This window comes from Lepidochelys olivacea (genome assembly GCF_965140295.1).
Source record: "Lepidochelys olivacea isolate rLepOli2 genome assembly, chromosome: 1".
NCBI lineage: Eukaryota > Metazoa > Chordata > Testudines > Cheloniidae > Lepidochelys > Lepidochelys olivacea.
Genome location: NC_140411.1, coordinates 225,909,187 through 225,927,827, shown reverse-complemented (window position 1 = coordinate 225,927,827; position 18,641 = coordinate 225,909,187). Strand labels below are relative to the sequence as shown.

The window sequence follows — 18,641 nt, the reverse complement described above, 5'->3', positions numbered from 1 at the left end:
GTTTTCCTCAATTTTTAGCTCTCCCCCTTTGCTGACATTTTCAATGACTTATCCAAGTGCAAAGAAGAAACCAAATGGTTTCCTCTTCTTTCAGATTTTGAAGGAGCTATAAATTCAGAAGTTAGCATGTCCAACCCAGCTGTTCAGCTATTCTCCTAATGACCCCCAGAAGAGAAAGATGTCATTGACTTGACAGCATAGATTGGACCACTTCAAGACAAACTGAGAGGGACAAGACTGCAACTGACTTTTGCTGAGAGAGAAAATACAGAGCTTTCGTAACATCACATTGTTATCCTCACTTCTCTGCAACTCAGCATTCTCTTCAATAGTAATGAAAAAAAGTATCTATCACCCTATAGTCCAAAGTTACTTCATTTCAGTATACTTCCCAGTTAAACTTAGTGCACAGCACCTTTTGTCAGCTCATCCACCACACTGAATGCTGCGAATTTAAAGGTTGGTCTTCCTTTACTAATGGAATTCATTTACACAGCTTCACAATTCTTAATTTTTGTACAGTTACATAGTTTCTGTGCAACACAGGAGGACCATCTTTGACCACTTGCTGAAGCACACACCAGAGATTGATATGTAGATTAACAAAAGTCAAAACAAAATGTACATTTTAAATGTACAAGTTTAAAATTAGCTTTCGGTAAATCAAAACTGTAAATAACCAATCCAAAGATTACATTTCAATGCCTCAAAAGCATTAAATTTGCTGTGGCGTTAACTTAGGAAACAGAATTTCTACTTCAAATGAACAGATAGAGGTTTTGGAGGTGGGAAGGGAGGAATCTACTTTAGCAATTATGATTACTAGCAACTTTATTTTTTTAAGTTATTGATCAACTAATGTAATGCAGGTCCAACTGTACTTCCAAGGCACCCATACAAATCAGTTTACACATCAAATGTGACAAATATGTAAAAAGATTAACAGATAAGAAATAATCCTACAAAAACAATTTTATAAAACACATAATTCACATCTGTCTCTTTTCAGATTAAGCACTACAGTTCAAACCCAGTTTTGAGAAGTTTTAAATATTGCATCTATTTATAAGCTTTGCTCTTTTGCATGGTATACGGTATGATTATTAAACCTCAGTGAAGTTGCTGCCTTATAATAACATCACTGATTTTCCACATGGACATCATAAAGTGGATACAAGGCTTCCCAATTAAACCGTGTTCTATTCTGAATGGGTTACTTTCTCCGTTAATCCATTTTTGCACAAGAAGATTCTTGGATTTCCACAATGAATTAAGAATAACTGAGTACAAATTATTTTATTCCTTGATCGATCTATCTATACAGTGAAAGAAAAGAAGCTGAAATTCAGAATAATCCTAAGTTTTTGCTACTTTTTACATGCAGTCAGTTTCCAGAATTTGGCCAACAATGGCCAGGACTACAGCAAATAAATTACACTCCCTCTAAGTATTTTGAATCTTTGACAACTGAGGGCAACTAGGGAAAAAGTTTGTTGCTAGAAAGCAACCAAAGTATAATAAATAAAGATAATAATATGAAGCAAATTCCCCCCCCTTTTTTTTTTGGCAGCAGGCAATGAGGAGAAGAGGCTGAAGGGGAAAATTATGTTTCCTTTTATTAATTCACATTTCTATTTGAATAGTGGGAAAAATAGTTTGGCTAAGTGACAGAATTATTATTAGTAGAATTATTCATGTAGTTAGTTAATTAAGACTGTAGATTTCCCTTCTCTCCTCTCTCAGAGATGAATAATTTTCAAATTTGACACACAGTGCTTACACATGGCCCTCAAACAGAATTAAAACGATATTGTCATTTCTGTTACATTGATTTAATTGTAATACAGAGTAATTCTATTTGGGTAATATAATCCCATAACAAAAAAAAAAATCTTTGCAGATGTTGCCATCTTCCATATCCACATATATAAAAGCATTCATTATTAGCACATCAGAAGCCAGTGAATATTCTATCTTTAAAATATAATAAATAATAATCTATGTTAAAACTTTGGGGACTTCTCCCAAAATTAATACAGAAAGTTTAACTAAAAGAATGTTAATAACTAAACTACAGTTTAAATGGGATAATCCCAAATGCATATTATTAATCCAGTGGGGAAAAAAATGGTACAGTATTCACACACTCTCCCCTCAGATTTTTAGGTTTGACTCCATTTCGAAGATGCTTTAGGGTCCTGCCAACTGACTTGAAATGCACAGCCTTATATTTTAAACAGTAGCTAATTAATCACTGTAAAAAGAAAAACAAATTTTAGTAAGTAAAACACACAAGGACATAATGGAAAGGAGAAAACAATTATGACAAGCTAATTTCTAATGCAAATACCATCATTTTAGTCAAACTGAGCTCGGCCCACTTGGAGCAAATAGCTAATCTTCTCACACTGTGAATTCCTTTCCATAAATATTTATAAACTACAGGAGCATTTGGACAGTTAAATTAAGTCTTTATTAGCGTGTTAATTTGCCTGCCAAGTATAAATAGCTTTTTCCTATTTAATTTTTAGGGCAGTCATCACCCAGCATTTATATAATTGTAGATGCAATGTTTTCCCCTCCGAACACCTGGAAAATTGTACTTTTACAGAACTGCCTCTTCATTTATACTGGCGAACGATATGCAATGCTGGTTAAACTGCTCAATATGTGGAATAGGTTGTGTAAATACTGGTAGTTATTTAAGAGGAGAATGAATGCTCTTTTCACCCAAATCAACTATTAGTAATAACCAGGCAAAGAACAGAGACAATCCCAAAAAGGCTTGTCTACAGTTTGCTCAAAAGAATAATAACCAACCATCACATGCCACCACTGGACAACGCCACACTTGTACAAACACTTGTGTCCTACACACAACAGGCATCCAAAGCGTGCTGCAAGCACAAAGGGCTTGTCTACACTGGCACTTTACAGTGTTGCAACTTTCTTGCTCAGGGGTGTGAAAAAACACCCCCCCCAAGCGCTGCAAGTTTCAGCGCCATAAAGTGGCGGTGTAGACAGCGCCCCAGCACTGGCAGAACTCTCTCCCAGCGCTGGTAGCTATTCCCCTCGTGGAGGTGGCTTTTTTAGAGCACTCTCCCAGCGCTATGCCGTGACTACACAAGCCATGTTAAAGTGCTGCCATGGCAGCACTTTAACACTGCCAGTGAAGACGTGCCCTAAGTCAACGGCTGGGACAAGTGGCTTAGCTGGGCTTTAGATGAACAAGTGTCATCTGCCTGATGTGAACAAGAAGCCACCATCAGTGCAGCAGCATTCCTTCATTTCACAGTAAGCACCCTGCATCAGGCATCCATGGGGTAAACATCTGTGGTTACAGGAAATCCCTTACCAGTGTTTTAACTTGCAGCAATAGCTGGATATTAAAGCATGTCCCTGATGTGCTACCTCACATAAACTGCAGATAACTTGCTAAATTCTATGCTACCATCTGTTTCCAAGAGCCATATTCATGGACTCCTTCAAGCTGGCCCAAGGTTGATGAGGGCCCCCTGCTAGAACTATCAGTCTGTTCAGGTGCAGCACCCCTCTGTACATAAAGGTAACAAGGCAGTTTGCCAAATTGGGAGAGGTCCTGCACAAGGCCAGGGATAACAGCTGCATTTCTGGTGCCAATCCAAAATCCTCTCTCCCACGTATGAGAAACTGGACTCTCTTGGAGAACAACCCACCAGCAAGCCAACTCACATAATTAACATTTGCCAGGAAGCTAATGAGGATGAATATGCCAGGGACAAAGAGGACAGTGTTGAAATCTAAAGACTGGCTGCCAGAGAAAACGGATGGTGACAGAACAGGAGATGAGTGTCTGACTGTGTCTCTCTCTCATATGCGCACGCAGTGTACTATACACTACTTGACTTCAAATGAAGAAGTAAATATAGCGATGAGTGCACTGAGTTGGATTGCTTCAAGCAGGCACATATGGGATGCAATATTACCAGAAGGGTAGAAATACGTGTCAGAAAGGGTGGAAATTCTCTGATTCCCAGAAGTATGTGAGTAAGAACTCGAGCAGAGGAACATTCCTGAGCTGCTATCCTCTAGCTGAAAAATTTGCACAACTGCAACAAAACCCCCAGCCCAACCTGCTGTCCCTGCAGTCAGATTGTCACTTCCAGCTAAAACTTAACAAGAGAAGAACAAAGATCCCTTACTGGAAGGTAACGGAGGAGGGAAACCTGAAAATTATTAATATCACTCTGAACAATATTTCTGTAAGCTATTATGATTACATTAAGTTCTTCAGTTGAATAGTTTTACAGTACACAGGTGGATACAAGTACTGCATCACCTTCATAAACCACTGACAAAGTAAATTACAACAACAGGAGTACTTGTGGCACCTTAGAGGCTAACAAATGTATTAGAGCATTAATATTAAATAAATAATAATAATAAATATTTATTTATTAATGTTCTAATAAATTTGTTAGTCTCTAAGGTGCCACAAGTACTCCTGTTCTTTTTGCGGTTACAGACTAACATGGCTGCTACTCTGAAACCTGTAAATTACAACTGTATCCAAAAAGAAAAAAATACCAGCGAACTTCATCATATTTGAACACACTTTGCCATAATGCTACTTTATATTTTGCTCCCAGCCACAGGTGCTATAATCACCTTCCTAATACTTTATTTAAAAAAAAACTTTCAGTGATGATTTAATGAGGATGAGGGATACAACTGTGGAAATTACTGTATTAATGATGGCATTTACCAAACCTTAGATCATGCTGGTTTCAGAAAGCTCTCAGCTGAAATATGGCAATGACAAAGGCAAACCAAATGAAAAATATGGCATGCACAATGCCAGACTGATCTCTAAGGAATGATACAAAGCCAATTAAAAATGGGCTATCTTTTATACATACAGGGATTAAGGGACAGGGGGAATGTATTGTGGTAAATTGGAGGAGGATCCTCAAAGGTCTAATCTCCAACACTGGCGCTCCAGGTCTCAAGAAACCCTTTATCTGAAGACTTGAAGCTCCCATTGGAACTCCTCAATGCTGCTATAAGACCCCAACTAGTTGTTTCAGAATAGAACAGGATACAGTATACCTCTTCCTCCTCTCTGCTCCCAGCATGCTGTTTGAGCAGCACCTTTAGTCTCTACTAGCCCAAGGAGCCTGGAACCTGCTAGCCTTTCTAAATTAAAAACAAGAGAGTCTTTACACAATGGTACCACTGGACAATTTTTTTTTTTTTTTTTTTTAAAAACACAAGTTTTTTGAGCACATTAGGAGTTTGTCAAAATATCAATTACCCAACAGGCATTTCCATTCCTTCAAGGACTGATTCTAAATACAGGACAGCGGCAGGTCTGTCCAACACAATGTCATGATAAATTTGCACAAATATAATTTATAAGCTTCCTAGTCAATCAATTCTTGATGCACTCCTGAACTCTCTTACTGATCAGTGAAAATTAGGAAGTTTTCCCCCAGAAGGGAAGAAGAGGTAAGCCATCAGTTCCCGCAGAATCTAACCTGTTCTTTTGTAAAAGAGAAGTTAAGTTTCTAGCACCTATGACTGAGGTAACTTTGCAAATGTAAACCTGTGTGGTGTCATTTTCCTTCGTTAACAGAGAGGCCTATTGCCCACCACTTTGCTCCCAAGCAGCAGCGGAACCTCTAAAAGATTCTGACCAGTTTCACTGCTACTATTAAAAATACTATGGGTAACTGTGAAGCTGACATGAATCAGCTCAACCTCACTCCTCTATGCCCTGGGGAAAACTCCAAGCAGCAGCAACAGCGGGCACTGCTGATGTTCAGAAAAGAGGAAGCTGCAATCCCAAAAATAAAACCCAAAGCTGGAGGAGGCATACATTAGCAGTGACTGCACCAGCAGTCAGGAGGTTCTGGGACAGTGGTCTGCTCTCCCCCACACCCTTCCAGCACCAGAATAGGTCAGAGGCCAACATGAAAGATGGGAGTCTTTTAGTAGGATCCAGGGACATCTCCCCTTTATGAACACCAGCATTCTCCCCCCCAGCCGGTAGTGGGACCAAGGTTTCACCACTGGAGAGGCCCCACATATTACGTATCAACCTCTGGCTAGTAGGTGCCTAGTATACTTTTCCCATGATCATGAGGGTATAATTTGCTAATTAACTGGATCTTGCATTTAAATGTTACTGGTGTTAATCCAGCCAAGACTGGTAAACAAATGATCAAAAATTCCTACTGTCACCTGGCTAATCTTTGTGATACGTCAGTGGTTTCTTTGCAGTTTATCATGGTCAAATATCCAAATCAAAGATTAGCATCAAAATGTGGCATCCCTAAGTAATACTCCTAGAAGACAGAATGCTGCAAAATAAGAATGAACTTCAGTTCCATTCCTGTGTATAAAGGAGGGGCTTCAGTCTCCAGCACTGTCAGCTTGGCAGATTTCACAGCACCCAATTCGCAAACCAAGAAGTAAACATATGCACAAAAAACTTCACCCTTACTCATGTAAAAACGTAGTTTTACTTCGGACAATATTCTATGTGGGCACAGCTTACCTTTGCCTCATTAAAGGGCTGCTGACGCCTCCTGGAAATTGAACACATTCTGTTCAGAACCAATTCTGCTTGCATATCATGTACCTTCTTTATTATGAAAGACATATGCATAAAAATACTATCTTTGTTTCTTCCAAGTTCAGCTGCTCCTGCTGCTTTTCCCAACCTGAAGTAACAATTAACTGCGGTGGAAATTATTGTAATGTCACAGATAGAAGATTATGATTTCAGGTGGGGGAAACAAACAGCAGGAGCAGATGAACTCTAAAGAAACAAAGATGCTGTTTTGATGCAAATATACTCAGCAAAAGATAGAGGGAAGAGAGAAAAAAGGACAATCCAAAATGGTTTATAAACTGAATGTCTTTCAAAGTTTCCTACAAAGCATCAGCGGGTCTGTGAAGACTTGCAAAAAATATATAACTAAGAGCTGATTGATTTGGAAAAATGACAGTCATGGTGCCAATATCCCACTGACTTGTATACTCTTGCTCAAAATGCAACTTAAGGAAAAAAAACAGAAGAATATCTGGTTAAAGGCAACAATTAGTGCTAGATGAATTTTTATTAAGGAAATGTATGGTTATTAAATAATAAAGTGTACTGCTCAAAATTCATTATTTTTTCTCCTTGCCTGAGATCCAGTTACTTAAAATTGAACTTTACAGCCACAAGTGGAGTATGAAATGTTATGTAGCCCATTTAAATAAGTAGTATACTTACATTTCTCCAACAGGATGCAATATGGCAAACAGATGCATGGGGGGGGGGGGGGGAGAGAGCTTTCCTCTTCCAGAGCAGTGAGCAACTGACTATCAAGCTCTTCCTCCAACCCAAATCCCCTTCCCCCAAGCTCCCATCAAAACAAATTAATGGTTGAAAGCCAATTTTTAAATCAGAATGTGATTACTTTTTTCCGATATATCAAAGAATCCCTTCCCTCATTAACTTTGGAAAAGGACAGTGATGTGATGGATATAAACACAGGTCTCTTCCCCCCCCAAAAAAGGATTTTAAACAAGTAGAATCGGTTACTGTAATCAAATTTACAGCATACAAAACCTTCAGTTATCTTTCTGTTCTCTGCAATACAGGAAATTGAGGGGAGGGAGAAATTAAATTTTGTATTATATTGTATTTAAAACAGTGAATGCCATTTGGCAGTTCATTTCGAATCCCTGATTTGAAAAATATATCAATATTCATTCCATATATATTAGCCAAGTCTATCAACATCCTTTACAATCAGCCCTCTAAAACACAAACTTTTCTCAAGTCCCAGAATGAACCCAATACAGATCAGAAGAGTGTTATTCTTCTTGTCAAAAGAATGAGGAGTCTGGTGGCACCCTAAAAACTAAACTGATTTATTTGGGCATAAACTTTTGTGGGTAAAAAGAAACCCCACTTCTTCAAATGCATGGATTCTTCTTGCCAACTGTGCACTTATTCCGGTGCATATAAAATCCAATGAAACGCTAGATTATTACATACACTTTTTTTCAGTAAAGTGTACAGGACTTCAATTATCTCTAAGCATTTCCCCTAGTGGATAGGCCCAGGGGGCGACCAAAACAAAAAAACAACAAACCAACACACCCACCCACCGCGATGTTTTAATGCTTTGCTCTTTGAAACGCTGCCCAGAAGCTCCTCACCCCCCTGCCTAACCCATCCTGGATTACGTGCAAGGAGAATTGCAAACCCTGAGCTTTTTTTTTTTTTTTTTTAAAGTTTGCAAAAACAAATATATACACATATATTTTTTTAAGACGACTCCTGAGCACGCAGGATGAACAGAAATAACTCCAGCCACCCCCACACAAACATCACGAAGCCCAGAGAATATTCGCCACCAGGTGATTTTCTCTGAAAGCGACTCGGGGGTTGCGGAGGGGGGGGGGGGGCCCGCACAAGCCCGTGCCCTGCCTCCCAGCCGCCCCGGCCAGCGCAGGGCTTGCCCGCGGCGCTGCGGGAAGGTCGCTGGGGGAGGAAGGCTGGCCCCATGGCACTGCACAGAGCGGGGCTGCCCCTTCTCCTGGGCCCCTCTCCCCCTCCCCGGCGGCCAGGCCTGGCCTCCCCCCCGGCCGCGCGCGCGGAACGTGGCCACGGGCAGCGACCCCCGCCCGCTCGCTCACCTCGCAGCAGGGCGCAGAAACTGCAGAGAAGCAGGCTCCGCAGCGCGGGCCCCATCTTCCCTCTCTGCTCGCTCGCTCGCTCACCGGCGGCGGGGTGGCGGCGGCGGCGGCGCTGCCGGCGGGGGAGAGCAGCAGCAGCACCTCTGCTGCCAGTTCATACTTCCAGGCGGGGGGGAGCAGCTGCAGATCCCCCCCCCCACCCCCCGCTGCCTGGCTCTAGCAGGCGGCTGGTCCCTTTGCACCGGCCGCGCAAACGCGCCCGTCCATGCTGCCGCCGCCGCCTGTGTGCAAAGGCGGCCGCAATTCCCCCATCCAACCCCTCGGCCAGCCTCAGCCGCCGCCGCCCCCGTGCACAGCGGCGCAGGGATACACGCCCCCCCTTCCCCGGCTCAGGAGCCGCCGCCGCCGCCGCCGCCTCCCCCGGACGGCGCCCCACGCCCCAATGCAGCGTCCTCCTCCGGTGCCAGCGCTCGCACAAAGCCCGCCGCGCGCCGCCCCCCGACAGAGGCAGGCGGGGCGAGCCCGAGCCGAGCCGGGCGGCGCTTTGCCCAGGCACCGTGCCCGGGGAGGGACGCTCCAGCAGCCCCTATCGCATTCCGATGGGACTATTTTCCTTTCCCTCCTCCCTTTTTTTTGGGGAGTGGGGGTGCGAGGCGGTTGTCGATTCAACACTGGACCTGGGAGGGCCGGACCTACTTTCAGCCACAGAGCAAGAGCGAAGAGCAGGAGCACAAAGGAAACTCACAGCTGCTGCTCCTGCTTCAGGTGAAGGCAGCCCTGGCTCCGGCAGGCTACGTGCTAGCAGCCCGGGAGAAGCTGCGGGAGACAAGCAGAAGGGCCCGTGCCTCTTTCCTTTTTAATTCCCTTTGTCTAACCACTGCAGCAAGGCATTAACCACACACTGCGAATGGATCAGTACTAATGGCCCTTGAACCAGCTGGATATGCAGGGATCTCCACGATAAACTTCTGGGACCAACCCTGCACTCCTTACACAGCAAAACTTCCACTGACTTCAGAGAGAGTTTTACCTAAAGACTGCAGCGTCCTTCAAAAAAATCCTTTCAATCCCACATCAGCCAACCCCCAAAATAAAATTTCTGCCAGTCACGCAACTGGGTGGAATAATATTGACATTTAAATATTTATCAGTCTCATAGGCTTTTCCTGATCTGGCCTCCTGATTGAATTAGAAACCCCCTAGGGGAATGGCTGAGTCATGTAATATTAAAGTATCAGTATCCCTAGAAAAAGTTGAGCAGCATTGTAAAATGAAGCTACAGTGTGGGGTCACTATGGGCTGCAAAGGAATTTTTTTTTAACCTTTCCCAGTGCAAAAATGTTATTTATTCTTTTTAACAGAACTTTGCTGCTTAATTGGTGCAATGATGCATGTCTCATTTCCCAAAAGTCACTAAGGGTTCTTTTTGTCCCCTTCACTGAATCAATGCAATAAACAGTTTTGAACAAAAATAAAAAAACACAAACATAAAACCACACAGTCAACATTTCACATTTAAATGTAACAATAAACACTTCCCAAATGATAGCCACTTAAGCACCCCCCTTCTATGTCAACTACTATAAACAGATTTTTAAATATTTAGTAATTCACTCCTAGAAGCTTTTAAAAAAAGTTTTATTTCCCTGCATATTTTGCTCTTTCCTAGTTGAAAACATTGAATGAAAGTTTTCTTGCATTTCCATAGCTTCTTTCATCCGCTTTACAAACTCCACTTAATGATTTGTACTAAGAGACATAAATACCACTTTGCCCACCAAGGAATGCAGCAGCTGTTTAATAGCACACAGACACAATACGCAACAGCTTAGGGCAGAAGTTGAGAGAAATACCATATTAAATTTAAAGGGTCATATTATTCTCAGATCTACTACAAACACAGGAAAAACAACCCTTCCAATTTCATGGTTTACTTTGTTCTTTCCTGGTGATCATTTATAGTAGGATGTCAGCACCGGAGACAGACTAGGGTATGGGCCTTATAGATCCTTGCCTAGGGCCCCAGTTTCTTGAGTCTTGCGATTACATCAGAATCTCAACTTTCATTTAAAAAAAACAAAAAGAAAAGAAAAATGCATTGTAAGTTTCTCATCCATATGGTTGCAAAGAAAAGCTAGAACATTTAAACAAGAGTCAAACCAAAGCAACAATATCTCTGCATCTGCAACACTAGCTCTGAGAGATGTGAACTGCCTCATTCATCCCAATGGTGATAGAACTTCAAGACCCACTGGTCTGGGAGACTCCATCGACATCACCTCCAGCGGTGGACTCAGTGAGGCCCAGCTACCAAGTTGATTTCCCCAGCTGCTAGTGTAAATATTGGGAGGTCCCCTGCCTACCTGGGGCTTGGAGAGGACGCCCCATTACTACTCCTGGAGAGATATGGAAGACTCATGTTGCTCTCTCTGCCTCTCAGCTAAGAGACATGGCCTTCCCTATTTCTACCACTCCATCTGGGGGATGGGCTCACAGGGGGGCCCATGTCATGATGTATCTAGGCATTGAATTCCCTTAAATCCAGCCCCAGTCAGCACAGTTACCTGAGGCAAGAGCCTGCAAGGGAAACATAAAATTATTTAAGCTGTACCAGAAAAATGATAATAATTTTCACAATATAATGTAAATTGTAAAATCAGTGTTGTGTAACAGTGATTAGCCTTTTAACACAAGTATCTAGAGTCTGTGATGAATTCCCTATCATAATCACATAAAGTAGAGCTGAGAAAACCCTCAACCTGAGAGCTATCAAGCCTGACCCCCTGAAGCATGCAACACATTTCCCTACATTATTCCCTCTAGTGTCTTATCTAATCTTTTGCTGGTGAAACTCCAGTGTCTTGACTACCGCTCTTGGGAGTCTGATCCCCTACCTAATTGCTCTCACTCTTAAAGACATCTTCCCTGAGGTCCAGGCTAGTTTTATTTTTAGTATTAAAACTTTACAGCAGTCCATGTCTTCACCATGTCATTGTAATGCAAGTCTTCTCCTTTCCTGATATTATTTCCTTGAAGGTACTTAATGAATGTTATTGGCTTCCTCTACCTCAGCTTAGCCCTTTGTTCCCACAAGTATCAAGTCAGATCCTTCAATCTCTTTTCATCAATGCTGTCATATCTAGTCCTATTCTGAACCTACTCCCTATTTTTCTTCTTATAATACAGAGGCCAGAACTGTGTGCAATATTCTAGGTGCAACAATACCAGGATAATATAAGAAAGGCAAGGTATGTGAAGTAAAATCTTGTATTGGACTAACTTCTGTTGGTGAAATGGACTTGCTTCCAATCTTCCTCAGGAAGAGCTCTGTGAAGCTCAAAAACTTTTCCCTCGACCAACGGAAGCTGGTAAAAGATATTGGTTCACCTAGCATGTCTTTCTCATATCCCAGGACCAACATGGCTACTACAACAATGTAAAGACAATAAAACAAACAAAAAACCAAGGCACCTACTCTGCTTTACTTGCAATTCATATGCACAGAAATTAGTTTTTCAGATGGACGACAAAAGGAAGTAGGTAAGACAAATGGCCTCACCTACACCTGCAGGTCTGTCATACTGTTTATAGTATGTTACTTGATTTGAGCTCAGAGTCAGAATAAAATAAAGGGGAGTGGGAAAAGGGTACATTTTGAATTTTAATAGGGATTCCTCATGTTAATTAACATTTAATCACTGGCTCAAAGTAGAATTTCTGGGTCACAGATTCAAAAACAGTCCAAGACCCCCAATCCTGCAAAGAGATCTGTGCAGGCTAGCAGGCTCTTACACCAACACAAAATCCTGATTAAGTCAGTGGGATCCTTGTAAGACTGGGGCCCAAGTCAGTAGTGATCAAAAGCAATTAGTGGATTATGATTGCCCAGCAAATGAGTTTGTGGCTACCACATCACAGAAACCACCATCAGAATTGAATTCTTTGCTGATTGTCTCAATGAGTCCAAGAATTCAATGGGCATGGTGGGTGAAATCCTGCCTCATTGAAGTCTATGGCAAAACTCCCACCCGCTTCAGTGGGGCCAGGATTTCACCCCAAGACTCTAGCTCACCCCTAGAAGTAGGACCACAAAGGCAAGGCTGAGGCACAATAGTTTGGGGGGATAGAGCATTATTTAGGGAAGCCTTATGCTGCTGTTGCCGGTGTTGTAGCTGATACTGTTCAGTGCATTAACAGAAGACATTGGCTTTCAGTGCTGTCAGTCTGACACTTTTCCCAAGCCTTAAACTCACTGTTTAAAAAGAAACAGATTTAATTCTTATCCTCCCTAACCCTAAGCCCAACCCCTGTTCAAGTATAAGTGCATTTACCATCATTTCATGATAAATCTTTGGGAAGAGGTTTGCCAAGAGTTTCTCTTCTGAAATGAAACAGCTCTTTAAAGTGGGGCTACTTCAACAACCAAGTAGAAAGGGGTTAGATTATCTTGTGCATAATTAGGGTCAACATTCATGGGAGATATTTTGTCCCTCACCACCTCCCCCATGCCATGGGGAGGTGCCTTCAACTTTTCAACAGGAAATAGGAAGCTCACAAATAGGTTTCTTTGGATTGAGAGAGAGAGAACATTTTGGTTTTCTTTGTTTCTAAAGCACCACCTCCACTTGTGATCCTGAGAGGTCCTCTCAGAGCAATCCTCCTCATCTCCTCTCTTCTTCAGATAAACCTTGAGATGAGAAAAACTAGAAGCATCTCTCTTCAGAGCCCATCAGTGCCACTGCTGTCACCAGAGGGGGCCATTTACACAGCAAAGCAAGTAATTCATCTCCTTCACCTACAGAACCCATTCCTTGTGGCAGATCATATAGCAAATGGGGACTTGAAGGGACAATCAAAGTTTCTGCTCTCTCCTTACATCCTGTTCGTTCTCATCTTATTTTTTTCACTGATTCCTTTTTACCCTTCCCCATTACCAGAAAAGGTGGCGGGTTGCTCAGCCTCTATTTGCATCTCCAGATAACCAAACCACAAGTGCCCTCCCACAGCCAAGCACTGCAACCAAAGCAATAGCTTGGACTGTGCCTGAGCCACAGCCATATATATATATATATATATATATAATATATATATATATATATATATATATAAATCTCTGTAGAATTTCTACTGAAGTGTCATATATATAAGCCACTTCAATAGAAATTCTACGGGGACACCCTGAGAGTAGGGATGGAAGCCTTCAAGGACCTGCCCACCACCTTACTTGCAGCGGGGGGGGGAAAGAAAAGGGGTAGGGAAGGAGGAGCATATTTGTAATGGTGGCCTGGGTGGATCTGAGATCATGTGATATACCCAGCCCCCACTCCCCGCTCCTTTCCTCTCCTCCTCTAACTCTCAAGCTTGAAAATTCTCTGCCCCCCACCCTCAGAGCATGCTTCCGTTGTAGTGCTTTCAGCTCCCCACATGTAGGATTCTGATCCCAGATTTACACTACCCGTTGGACTACAGGGCAGGCCCAATATTTATTAATGTTTAGCATGCCTAAATTTCAAAGCCAAATTATGAAAATGTCATTTGAGAAAGTTACAGTTTTAGTATGTTTAAGTACTTTAATGCTGCATGGATGAGTTAAAACATCCTTTTCAAAGGGATCACATTTTACACTGAAATGCACTGAAGCATTGTTTTGTTTTAGTTTGCTAAAAACTTTCAAAAACAGGCAGCATATGGGCCCCATTAAGTCTAATGTGCATGCATTTTAAAGCAACAACAATTTTAAAATACTTCCTTTTCAGAACGCTTTCATGGAGTTCAATATTTTGCAATACGTATCCTCAGTTTTTACCAATTAAGCGTTGCATTGCAGCCTTTGAAGCTTAAGAATTAGCTATTGGTAAAACACTGTACGTGTTGTTCACACTATTTTAGTCACAGGGATTGGTGGCCCAAGTCTATGGCTATGGTGAAGAAAGGGAGGTCACCATTTCAGGGAGTAGTTAAACACACAACAACTTTCATATGGCGGCTTTCATTCCTGATGGGCCTTAAAAACTAAGAAATACAAGCTGTACGCAGGGAACATCTCATCTAAGCCTCGCAACGCAGCCACTTCTGGGATGAAATGCAGTAGTTAACAGTGCACAGAAACACTCTCGTTTTATCCAGTTCAAATTGCAGAGGGAATGTAGCTAATCAGAACCTAATCACTCATACTGGAACTCAGCCAGGATACCAGGGCTACTACCTTACCTCTCAAGAAAATTACTTTGAGATTTTCAGTAGCAGTTTCTCATCAGGGGCTTGGGCTTTTTACATCCATTCTACATCTGTAGGGTAGCACTACAGTACCCCTAAAATCAAGCTGAGTCTTTGGCTCAGTACAGATTCACGGGAGGAAAGTGTGCCCCCTACTGGCTCACCAACACCATTACCTGCTGTGCCTCACATCTCATACAGTCCATATCTGCTTAGATTGTGAGGCAGGATCACATTAAAGAGAAGGTATTGGAGCCATTCATATTTAAAGAGATGCCAAGATCTTCCTCAACTCAGTGCTTTGTATCCAGTGATAAAAATCAAAGAAAGAACTATGGAGCATTCTCGATGAACCCCCATTAGCATTAACAGGGATTTTTGTAAGCTAAGTTTATACACTTGGCAATGCCCACTTGCCACCACTGCTGAACACCATAGGTTTTTATTTTATTTATTTTGGTGTGTCCCAGGTCCTGTAAGGGAAACTTATAGGAAACATATGTCCCCAGTTTATCTTAGGCATATAAAATACTAGTGTGTACATTGTGGCTATATGCTACCTCATATTTGTTCCATTAAGGCAAATTCCTTAAAACTTTTTTTTCTGTTTTTACTGAAAGGCACAAACTCTAAATGCTGATAATAAAGATAAAGTTTAAAATTACTGTTGCCCACATCTTAACCGAGCATAACTAATGAAAACCCTGTTTAATTGATATAGTTTTGGACATTTGTGAGGCTGAGTGAAATGGAAACTGAATCTGCATTTTCCCCTCTCAACTGGCAGCATTGTTAAGTGCAGGGTGTACCATAACAACCTACATCTCTTCCATGCCATAAGGGAAAGCTGACATGTAGACAGAGGACAGCAAAAAGTTAGAGACACAAATTCAGCCTTGGTATAAACTGACACTTTGACTTCAAAGGCAGTTACAACTGCTTACAACAGGAATTAAACTGGGCCCTTAAGTTTGCACTGATTGTGTATATAATGATTTCCACCGTTTTACAACTTATAACTCATTCTTTGTAAGATGAGAGGGCGGGAGAAGCAATTATATATGGTTGAAGACTCATTTGCTGTTTTTCCATGTCCATTAGTTTCTTTGAATAATTTCCTTGGGCACTGATGAAGATTGTTCAAGTACAGCTGGGGATAAAACAAAGACAAGTAACATAGGAGACACTAAAAGAGATCTCCAAACGGTATTAATTATAAGAGTCACCCATGCTATAAAGGTATTAATATAGAACTGGTGCATTCAGTTTTGGAATAAATAGATTTTGTTTTCTTTTAAGGAAAAATAAGTTATTACAGCAAGAACATCCATTCTGTCTCTCTCCCCCAGCCCATAAATAGTACTTGGTCACATGAGTCCTTGTAATTCAGAAGACTGAGGGTATGTCCACACTATGGAATTAGGTCGAATTTATAGAAGTCGTTTTTTTAGAAATCGGTTTTATATATTCGATTGTGAGTGTCCCCACACAAAATGGTCTAAGTGCATTAAGTGCATTAACTCGGCGGAGTGCTTCCACAGTACCGAGGCAAGCATCGACTTCCGGAGCATTGCACTGGGGGTAGCTATCCCACAGTTCCCGCAGTCTCCGCTGCCCATTGGAATTCTGGGTTGAGATCCCAATGCCTGATGGGGCTAAAACATTGTCGCGGGTGGTTCTGGGTACATATCGTCAGGCCCCCGTTCCCTCCCTCCCTCCGTGAAAGCAAGGGCACACAATCATTTTGCGCCTTTTTTCCTGAGTTACCTGTGCAGACGCCATACCACGGCAAGCATGGAGCCCGCTCAGGTAACCATCACTGTATGTCTCCTGGGTGCTGGCAGACGCGGTACTGCATTGCTACACAGTAGCAGCAACCCATTGCCTTCTGGCAGCAGACGGTGCAATACGACTGGTAGCCATCATCGTCATGTCCGAGGTGCTCCTGGCCATGTCGGCTGGGAGCGCCTGGGCAGACACGGGCGCAGGGACTAAATTTGGAGTGACTTGACCAGGTCATTCTCTTTAGTCCTGCAGTCAGTCCTATTGAACCGTCTTATGGTGAGCAGGCAGGCGATACGGATTGCTATCAGTCGTACTGTACCATCTTCTGCCGGGCAGGCAAGAGATGAGGATGGCTAGCAGTCGTACTGTACCATCTTCTGCTGAGCAGCCATGAGATGTGGATGGCATGCAGTCCTTCTGCACCGTCTGCTGCCAGCCAAAGATGTAAAAGATAGATGGAGTGGATCAAAACAAGAAATAGATCAGATTTGTTTTGTACTCATTTGCTTCCCCCCCTCCCCTGTCTAGGGGACTCATTCCTCTAGGTCACAGTGCAGTCACTCACAGAGAAGGTGCAGCGAGGTAAATCTAGCCATGTATCAATCAGAGGCCAGACTAACCTCCTTGTTCCAATAAGAACAATAACTTAGGTGAACCATTTCTTATTGGAACCCTCCGTGAAGTCCTGCCTGAAATACTCCTTGATGCAAAGCCACCCCCTTTGTTGATTTTAGCTCCCTGAAGCCAACCCTGTAAGCCGTGTCGTCAGTCGCCCCTCCCTCCGTCAGAGCAACGGCAGACAATCGTTCTGCGCCTTTTTTCTGTGCGGACGCCATACCAAGGCACGCATGGAGGCCGCTCAGCTCACTTTGGCAATTAGGAGCACATTAACCACCACACGCATTATCCAGCAGTATATGCAGCACCGGAACCTGGCAGAGCGATACCGGGCGAGGAGGCGACGTCAGCGCGGTCACGTGAGTGATCAGGACATGGACACAGATTTCTCTGAAAGCATGGGCCCTGCCAATGCATGCATCATGGTGCTAATGGGGCACGTTCATGCTGTGGAACGCCGATTCTGGGCTCGGGAAACAAGCACAGACTGGTGGGACCGCATAGTGTTGCAGGTCTGGGACGATTCCCAGTGGCTGCGACACTTTCACATGCGTAAGGGCACTTTCATGGAACTTTGTGACTTGCTTTCCCCTGCCCTGAAGCGCATGAATACCAAGATGAGAGCAGCCCTCACAGTTGAGAAGCGAGTGGCGATAGCCCTGTGGAAGCTTGCAACGCCAGATAGCTACCAGTCAGTTGGGAATCAATTTGGAATGGGCAAATCTACCGTGGGGGCTGCTGTGATGCAAGTAGCCCACACAATCAAAGATCTGCTGATATCAAGGGTAGTGACCCTGGGAAATGTGCAGGTCATAGTGGATGGCTTTGCTGCAATGGGATTCCCTAACTGTGGTGGGGCCATAGACGGAACCCATATCCCTATCTTGGCACCGGAGCACCAAGCCGCCGAGTACATAAACCGCAAGGGGTACTTTTCAGTAGTGCTGCAAGCTCTGGTGGATCACAAGGGACGTTTCACCAACATCAACGTGGGATGGCCGGGAAAGGTACATGACGCTCGCATCTTCAGGAACTCTGGTCTGTTTCAAAAGCTGCAGGAAGGGACTTTATTCCCAGACCAGAAAATAACTGTTGGGGACGTTGAAATGCCTATATATATCCTTGGGGACCCAGCCTACCCCTTAATGCCATGGCTCATGAAGCCGTACACAGGCAGCCTGGACAGTAGTCAGGAGCTGTTCAACTACAGGCTGAGCAAGTGCAGAATGGTGGTAGAATGTGCATTTGGACGTTTAAAGGCGCGCTGGCGCAGTTTACTGACTTGCTTAGACCTCAGCGAAACCAATATTCCCACTGTTATTACTGCTTGCTGTGTCCTCCACAAT

General features: G+C 43.0%; 1 protein-coding gene across 2 annotated transcripts in view; it reads right to left on the bottom strand.

Annotated features, from left to right (window-relative positions):
• Window positions 1-9,147, bottom strand: part of LRP6 (LDL receptor related protein 6) — a 191,372-nt gene extending 182,225 nt beyond the window's left edge. Inside the window, exon 1 of one of the 2 annotated variants that reach the window (XM_084627378.1) lies at window positions 8,677-9,147. In XM_084627378.1, the coding sequence (XP_084483504.1) occupies window positions 8,677-8,731 (55 nt within the window). In that variant the 5' untranslated portion in view covers window positions 8,732-9,147. The remainder of the gene's footprint in view (window positions 1-8,676) is intronic. The other variant, XM_084627379.1, reaches the window with a different exon arrangement.
• Between the last annotated feature and the right edge of the window lie 9,494 nt (window positions 9,148-18,641).